The sequence below is a fragment of the Papilio polytes genome, unplaced genomic scaffold, assembly GCF_000836215.1.
Source record: "Papilio polytes unplaced genomic scaffold, Ppol_1.0 DF824492.1, whole genome shotgun sequence".
NCBI lineage: Eukaryota > Metazoa > Arthropoda > Insecta > Lepidoptera > Papilionidae > Papilio > Papilio polytes.
In genome coordinates this window covers 268,112-277,430 of record NW_013524712.1, presented here as the reverse complement: position 1 = coordinate 277,430, position 9,319 = coordinate 268,112, and the positions used below count along the sequence as shown (strand labels likewise).

Here is a 9,319-nt window from a genome sequence, read left to right as displayed (position 1 = left end):
TCGGCATAACTCCGCCGCTAGTGGACCGATTTTGATAATTCTTTTTTTATTCGAAAGATAATGCTTGCAGGTGGGTCCCTTTTTTTTGACTGATTTTTGGAGTCAAAGACTACGACGTAGTTATTTTATTCCTCGTGGGCGAAATCTAGAATCAAAGCGAACTGAACAGTTGTGTGACAGACTAAAGTGTTCGTTCTTAGAATATATGTAAAAGTGTTGACAAGCACCTGGGGGAGGTTTTAATCTCATCAAGTCGTCGCTCGAGTGTTTGTTGGAGACGGAAATTGGATTTACGTCGGCAAATTAAATTGTGACGAATAAGACGGGAAGTGAGAATTATGGCGTCGGAATTAAATCATACTATCATGTTTATATTATAAATGCGAAAGTTTAGATAGAGTTTGTAGCCTAAACTGCTGAACGGATTTCGATGAAATTTGGTATAGATGTAGAGGATAGTCTGGAACACATAGGCTACTTTTTTTGTTTTTTTTTTTAATTCCAAGCGGACGGGTTTGCGAGCGAAAGCTAGTATAATATAATCTTGTTAATATATCACTAGAAAAACATTAATATACTCTTTATGTAAACGCGTAACGTTGCTAAAGTTTCCATTTTAAATATCACTAGCTTTTGACCGCGACTCCGTACGTTAGGAATATAAAAATCAAAAGCGAGTCGCTTACGTGTTCTTCCAGACTTTACTCTACATCTATACCAAATCTAATCGCGTCCTATCTATTTATACAGATCAGTGTTGACACCTCATTCGTTGAAATAGGTTAAAAAAATTCCGTTTTTTTATGTTGTTTTAAATTAATAAATCTACTATCTAAATATGAGATTTGTTTTGTGTTTTATTATTTTCAAAAACATAATGTTAGTTTTAGGGTTTTAATAGTGTAATTACTTGCTATATATTTTACAGCAATTATCTAGATTTTGTACACAAAAGGGTCAGCAATTTACCCTTGTAAGTGACCCTCGACCCTTTCACACCTTTACCGACGAAATAAATTGCTGCTCAGTTCAATTTTACTTTGGTTAACATGTCATTTATCTGGTAAAAATATCTTAATTTATTATCTTTTAATATGATTATACTAGCTTTCGCTTGCGACCCCGATCGCGTGGTATTAAAAAAAACAAAAGTGAGTAGCCTATGTGTTCTTCCAGACTATCCTCTACATCTAAACCAAATTTCATCGAGATCCGTTCAGCCATTTAGGATACAAACTCTAACAAACATCCATCTAAACTTTCGCATTTATACTATTAGGTGAAAGAATTTTTCAAATTGTCCCAGTAGTTTTTAAGTTATTACAATATATACAGAAATAGGGTAGGTAGATACTAGATCAACTATCATTAACCTAACACTGAATATCGTAAACGACCTGTTCCCAAAAGTTATACCAACTTCATTTTATTCACATTTGTGAAATGTCAAAATTCAAATGCACAAATGGAAACGAAGGTTATTGGGTAATTACCGTTACCATGGCAACCTTGTCTCCTTGATGTCAGCTTGTAGTTTTTGTCCCTTTGTCGCATGATTTTTACCAAATTATTTACTCCCTAATTTTAATAGCGTGAAAAACCTAAAGCGTCTCGTAAGTGAAGGGTTTTTTATTAAGGGAAGAATTATTCAAAAATAACTGTGATTGACATCCACGCCTAAAAGTAGTGTTTTCATGCTTTATTAAATTAGTATAGATATAGATATCTACACTAACATTACACTGATAATGTTGCTTTTTAATGGTAAAAGAATTTTTAAAATCCCAGTAGTTTTTGAGTTATTTCAATATAGACAAAAATAAAAATATTTCGTGTAGATAGCTAGATTACTTACACTAATATTATAAAGCGGAAAGCTTTGTATTTTTGTTTATATTGTAATAACTCAAAAACTACTGGGACAATTTGAAAAATTATTTCACCATTAAAAAGCTAAAATCGAGTAACATTAAACTAATATTATAAATGTGAAAGTTTAGATGAATGTTTATTAGAGTTTGTAGCCTAAACGGATGAACGGTTTTCGATAAAATTTGGTATAGATGTAGAGGATAGTCTGGAAGACATAGAGTATTTGCATTTGTTTTTTATATCCGCGCGGACGGAGTCGCGGGCGAAAGCTATTAGGCTATATTTTAGATAACACTTACATAATACTTGTAATTGGAACTCAGTGACGACGGGAGGTCCAACTCCGTTGTCCACAGTACAGGCATATCGACCACTGTGAGACCTCTCAAGCCGAGATAATTGGAGTTGGGGTCCATCTGCTAGCCGCAGGTTGCTCTCGTTGATATTTGTATTGTAGCTGTCGATCTAAAGAAACGATTTAAAAAAAAAACACATTGTACACTCAAGAGCAATGAAAACGTTTAAAAAAAGTCTTTCATTCCATGCTATTTAAAGTTTACAAGAAAACTGAATGTAACATGTCTATATATTATTAATTAGTAGCTGTTGCCCGCGACTTCGTCCGCGTGGTATTAGAAAACATACGAACTATATAAAATAATAAAAAGCTACGTATCCCTCGGGAACCTCACATTTCTCGGAGATGAACCTTATCCCATGTGTACTCCAGACTTTGTTTTATGTCTGTGCCAAATTTCAATGAGATATGTTGAACCGTTGCAGAATGATAGAGTAAACATTAAAAAACTAAATTAGTGAATGCCACGGGAAGCGTAACTATTCCCGTAACATTTTTTCTTGTCTAAACTACGAATTTGACTGTATCTAACTTGTCGTGGTATTTAATTTCATTAATTGACATAAATATCTAAAATATAAAACTCTGCTTTCATTTAATAAACAGAGACTGTGGTCCTTCGAGCCGGATCTTAACCAGCGACCTATGGATCTACAGTCCACACTTTTTTTTAAGTGAACCGGATCCGATGCTCTTGAGTATACTATATCCACTCACCATCTTATGCCATGTAACACTGGGCACTGGATTCCCTGACGCTCTACATTCCAGCACAGCAGCGCCACCTCGTCGAGCCGCGGCGTGACGGGATTCCGGTGAGGCTCGTACACTCGGTGGCACCAAAACCTCCACTGTATGAACTTGGTCTCGTGATATACGATCTGATATTTGACATACGTAGTCGCCAGCGTCCTGTGAAACATATTATTACGTAGATAAAAAAAGAATTATCAAAATCGGTCCACTAGGAGCGGAATAATGCCGTAACATAGAAAAACATACAGACGAATTGAATACCTCCTTCTTTTAGGAAGTCGGACTAATTTTAGTCCCTCTTCCTTTCCACCATTTTCCTAAAAGGAAATAATGGGAAGGGAAAGTGGACTTGACTTGCGGACGCATAGGAAGGGTGAACATCCTCTTTATGTGCGTCTCCATTAATTAAGGGTAGGCAACGCTGCAGTTGCGGTTGTCTATGGGCTGTCGCTTCGCCATTTCGGCGAATTCAGGTCGTTTGCTTTTTTGCTTTGCCAACTTATAATATAAAAAGGCCAACATTTCAGAAAATGTAAACAAAAAATCAGTTGTCAAGTTTCGTGCCGTCTCGTTTTTTGACATGTAATAAAACATTTTACTAAATTATAATAAGCACCATCTCTACTTATCTATACTGATATTATAAAGAGGAAAGATTTGTATTTTTGTATGTATTGAAATAACTCAAAAACTACTGGGACAATTTCAAAAATAATTTCAGCATTAACAAACTATGTTATCAGTGGCAAAGGCTATATTTTTATTATTTTTAATTTCACCCAGATGAAGTCGCGAGCAGTTAGTCTTTTATAAAAAATACTAAATACTGGTAAAATTATAAATATTTAATTACGCAATTAACTTAAATAAAATTAATTATTTTGACATGTTTGGGGTATCTAGCAATATATTACAACAAACTAGCTGTTGCTTGCGACTTCCTCCGCTTGAAATAAAATAATAAAAGATATAGACTGCAAGAATTTTTAAAAGCCCAGTAGTTTTTGAGTTATTTCAATATACGTAAATACAAATCTTTCCTCTTTATATTAGCATACATTAGCAAGAAGGCAAAAAGCTATATTAATATTGGTCCTTCGAGCCGGACAAAAAGATAACTACTTGGTGTAAGTTATTTATGTTATGTAGTAAACATGATTCATTTACTTACCTATTGTACGAATGTAAGCCATTAGCTTCCTTAAGACGTAATTTATCGTCTAATGGATTCGTAAGAGGATTATGTTTTGCAAAGAATAGATAAAATATAAATTGATTTGTTATATAAATGTTTTTTTTTGTTAGCTTTTACTGATTTATGATACTAATAAAACTTTCTATTAATTAATTACTTGTAATATTGCGACTGAAATTTAGTTATCTATATTATAGAAGAGGAAATATTTGTATTTCTTGTATGTATTGAAATAACTCAAAAACTACTGGGGCGATTTTAAAAATTTTTTCACCATTAAAAAGCTATATTATAATGTTGGCTATATTTCTCATTATTTTTGAATTCTACCCAGACGAAGTCGCAGGCAAACAAGATTTTAGTGTTTACTGAAGTTTACTGAAGTTTACTGAAGTTTCACATACTAAATTTTATTTTTATTACACATCGTGGGGACAAACAAGAAATAAATAGTTCCAACCGTCCCACTATCACCCATAAGGTGACGGATGAAACCGTTAAGAAATTAAATAAGTTTCAACCGTCCCCTCGTCACAAGCGGCGGGACTGATGAAACTTTTCATTCTCATCTGTCCCCATGTAAGGACAGAGCGGGATGACGGTAGGGAATAATCCGTTCTATGCTTCCAAAGATATTTTGATGTGTGTATTTAAACGGCTTTACGGAACTGTAAGAAATTTATCACAGACTAGCTGTTGCCCGCGATTTCGTCTACGCTAAATAAAAATAAAAAAGCCTATTATATGCCCGTCTATGTCAGCTACCCTCCAGTTCGGTCGAAATCGGCCCAGCCGTTTCGAAGATGTAGACATAGTCTGGAAGAACTCATTGTCTTATTAAGTATTCTAAATACCAGTAAAAGTACTAAAGATTTTTAAACTTAACAACATAATTGTATTTAACATAATATTTAAAACACTAGCTGTTTCCATGTGACTTCATCCGTGTAAAATTATAAAAATGTAATTTTATTGTTCACATTTGTCAAATTATCAATTGCAAATGTCAAAATGACATGATGTCAAAGCATGGCAACCTTGTTTTCTTGATGTTGGCAGCAACTTATGGTCTCTTTCCCACATTAGGTTTTTTATCCAAAATATTTACCCTTTAATGGCGTGAAAATATATAGCCTAAAGCGTGACGTAAGTGTAGGGCTTTTTATTAAAAAAGGATTATTCAAAAATATGGTGTAAATGCTGACATCTTAGGCAACAAAGAAGTGTGTGTTTACGCTTTATTATAATAATTTAGAAGTATAGATAGAGATAATTTAATTATTTACATTTCAGTAAACAAGAGATTGTGTAGGATAAGGATAATCTATTTATAGTCCAGCTTCATGTTGTTGAAACCTTATTAGGTACATAAACAAATAAGAATTATTTAACTGTTTTTTTTTATAACATAAGGTGGCAAACGAGCAAGCGGCCTGAATCCACCGAAATGGAAAGCGACTGCACATAAACATCCGCAATTGCAGATGCGTTGCCCTAATTGACGGAGGAGACGCACCTGAAGAGGACATTTCCCCTTCCTATGCGTCTCCTCCACCGTCAAATCCACTTTCCTTTCCATCCTCTCCTCTTAAGAAAAGGGTGGAAATGGAAAGGGACTAAAATTAGGCCTCCGGCACCACACTCATCAGACGAAACGCGGAATTGCTTCCCCTTCACGCCTGTTTTCTGTGTGGTCGTGGTGTTACACCGGGCGAGCCGGCCCATTCGTGCGAAGATGTTAAAGCGGGCTCTGCCACTGTTAAAACTCTACCACTGTTGCCAGCGACTTTATCGACGCGACTTTAAACACGTGTAAAACAAAAAAAAATTACATCTCGCGGGAACTTGACATTTTTCTGGCATGAATCGTATCTCATGTGTTACTCCAGATTTAGTTTTATATTTGTACCTTTTATTAAGATATGAACCGTTGAATTATCGAATAAGATAAAAAAAAATTTAATATATCCCACGAGAACCATAACTCATTCCGATATCCAAAGTAGTCTATGTGTTCCAGACTATCCTCTGCATATGACATTCATCGAGATCCGTTCAGCAGTTTATCTTCAAACTAGCGGTTGCCCGCGACTTCGTCCACACAATATTAAGATAAAAAGTAGTCTATAATATGCCCGTCTGTCAGCTACCGTTCAGTAAAAGTCCGGTAGAATTTGGCCTAGCCGTTTCGGAGGTTACCCGGAACAAACGCGGCTTGCAGACAGACATACAGACATTTTTTTTAAATGCCATTTTTGTTATCAGCAATGAAACATCCCGAAATCTGTATTTCTTTTGATATTACAAACAGACACTCCATTTTATTATATGTATAGACTAGCTTTCGCCCGCGACTCAGTCCGCGTGGAATTAAAAAGAAAACAAAAGTAAGTACCCTATGTGTTCTTCCAGAATATCCTCTACATCTATACCAAATTTCGTAGAAATCCATTGAGCCGTTTAGGCTACAAACTCTAACAAACATCCATCTAAACTTTCACATTTATAATATTAATAACATTTGCAGTGGGAAATCGGGTGGACAGTATTATGACACCAATTAACAAGTACCAGGCGAGCATAAACCCGGACGTAATCAATAAAGTTACCACAACCATAATTCTCGTAATTACATGAATGTGCTAACCGTACAATGACGTAAGCCTAAGTACGGTCAATGCTTTATGATCTATTTAATTGTGCACAGTATGTGTTGCTCTTCCATACATCTCTATCAGTCATATCTGAATCCACTCCTTTCTTAAGCATATCCTCTTTCACATAATCCATACTTCGGTCTTCCTCTATCTTTGTAGCCATCCACATTCATTCTTAACACTCTATGGTTTATGTCCCCATCGTCTCGTCGCATAAAATGTCATTATTACTCTCGTGAAAATATAACAATACGAGCTGTTGCCCGCGACTTCGTCTGCGTGGTATTAGAAAACATACAAACTATATGAATTACAAAAAGCTATTTATCCCTCGGGAAGCGTATAATTCTCGGGGATGAAGCTTATCCCATGTGTACTCCAGACTTTGTTTTATATCTGTGCCAAATTTCAATAAGATATGTTGAACCGTTGCAGAATGATCGAGTAAACATTAAAAAACTAAATTAATGAATACCACAGGAACCGTAACTATTCCCGGGATAACAAGTAATCTATGTGTTCTTCCAGACTATGTTCTAAACCTGTGCAAAATTTCATGGAAATCCGTTCAGCCGTTTAGGCTACAAACGCTAACAAACATCCATCCATCTAAACTTTCGCATTTATAATATTAGTAAGAAGTAAGATAATATAGCCTATGTTACTCACAGATAAATTACCTTTGTAATGGTGAAACAATTTTTAAAATCGGCCCAGTAGTTTTTATGTGAATCGAATTACGAAAATACAAATCTTTCCTCTTTATAACATAGTATAGATAAAAATAGAATAAATTCCCAATTGAAAAGACATAAAAGTTAATACTTTTTAGAATTCGTTTAATGAAAGAAAAGAAATAAATTTACCTTAAGCACAGATAATATTTGAAGAGCGGTTCGCTTTAACATCGATTCGAGGACACTCTACCTCATTAATTTATCAGATTTGAGATTTTAATAAAAGATGAATATTTCGATTACAATCGAATGAAATTCTTTTCGGTTTGTAAAATGATTCAATTTCTACCTTTTTGTTTATGCCAGCCATTTTGTTTTTCTCGCTTGTGACGTTTGTTTTTTTTTTATCAAAGATTTGAGGTTATGTAACTCGTCCAGATTTTGAGTTATGATATTTCTTGAATGAAAGAAATATAAAAAACTACTAGAGTATCTTAAATTAATGTCTAATTGTAGGTTAAGACTTTTACACTTATAACATTATAAAAATAAAAAACATAATAAAGAAAATAAAACTGTATTCTTCAAAATTAATACAAAATAAGAGTCATCCTATTTAGGTTATATAATAAAAAGAAAGTACACCTTAAATCTATAAGATTACGAAAAATAACCTCAAAATATTCTTACAACGGTATAATTAAATATATCAAAGTAAATGTGAACTCGATAATCCTGAAACACGATTATAAATTTTTCTACAACGAGAAAAAATGCTAAACAACACCCTAAACGATAATTGGCAGCGAAGAAACCGTAATTGGCATATAAAAAACCAACTCGTTATTTTTTACGTGTGGCAACACTGCAGTACGATTCCCGGGCAATTTCTTACGGCTATTGTCGGTAGAGATGGGACGTTGACGCTTTTTTTGTCAACGAAAATAACGGTGGTTTTTTAATCTTTGATCAAGGTAGTTGTTTTTGAAAATTATATTTCGTATAACGCAAGTAGACAATGGAACGTCTTTCCGTACATGGAGCCGATAACGATATTTCATGTTTTCAATTATTTAGTAAAAAATATGTGATAAATTGAAATTATGTTAACAATAATATATAATTTTAATAAGTTGTAAAAGGTTTTTAATAAATGTATTTTGTTGTTTACGAATTTCAATGTCTTAGTGTTGTTTTTGTATTGAAATACGTTAAATAACTTGAATTTAACTAGTTAAAATAACGGTGACATTGAAATATCAACGGTTACTATTTCGTTACGCTCAAATCTTTCGCGCGCAATTTGTGACAGCCATCTTGTCAAAAGCGTCTTCCATCTTGATTTTCGGAGGAAACGGCGGCACAGTTTATTGCCGTCGGAATAGCTATTCACTGGATTATATTGTTAAGAGAAAAATATAAGTATATCCTCGGGAAATATAAAGAAGTGATAAAATTTGTTCAACGCTTGAGCAAATAAATTATGATCGTTCTTTCGCTTGTTCAAACATATATAAAACGCTAGCTTTAACTGCGTCTGCGTGAAAAAAAAAATAGATATCGTATGTAACAAATTACAAACATTAAGAATTAAAATACACGTAACGCCATCTATTGACTCCATAGAGACACTAATTAATACTAAGAGACCTCAATGAAAGCAGTGCTTTTAATTCAAAAATATTCAATTAATAAATATATCTAATATTCTCACAATGTAAGTGCGTTTGATATTTATATACGTTCAAGGACAAAATGACACAAGCTCAAGATGTCTGCATCAAATTGCGCGGGAATCGTATCT

The 9,319-nt window shown here is 34.0% G+C and overlaps 1 protein-coding gene across 3 annotated transcripts in view; it reads right to left on the bottom strand.

The window, feature by feature from the left end:
* Positions 1-9,319, bottom strand: part of LOC106106960 (lachesin-like) — a 96,574-nt gene that overhangs the window by 5,470 nt on the left and 81,785 nt on the right. The window contains exons 1-3 of one of the 3 annotated variants that reach the window (XM_013287811.1): positions 7,865-7,951; positions 2,948-3,142; positions 2,172-2,337 (exon numbers count right to left, since the gene is read on the bottom strand). In XM_013287811.1, the coding sequence (XP_013143265.1) occupies positions 2,172-2,337; positions 2,948-3,142; positions 7,865-7,885 (382 nt within the window). In that variant the 5' untranslated portion in view covers positions 7,886-7,951. Of the gene's footprint in view, positions 1-2,171; positions 2,338-2,947; positions 3,143-7,704; positions 7,952-9,319 lie in introns of those variants that run through there. The other 2 variants (XM_013287736.1, XM_013287658.1) reach the window with 2 other exon arrangements.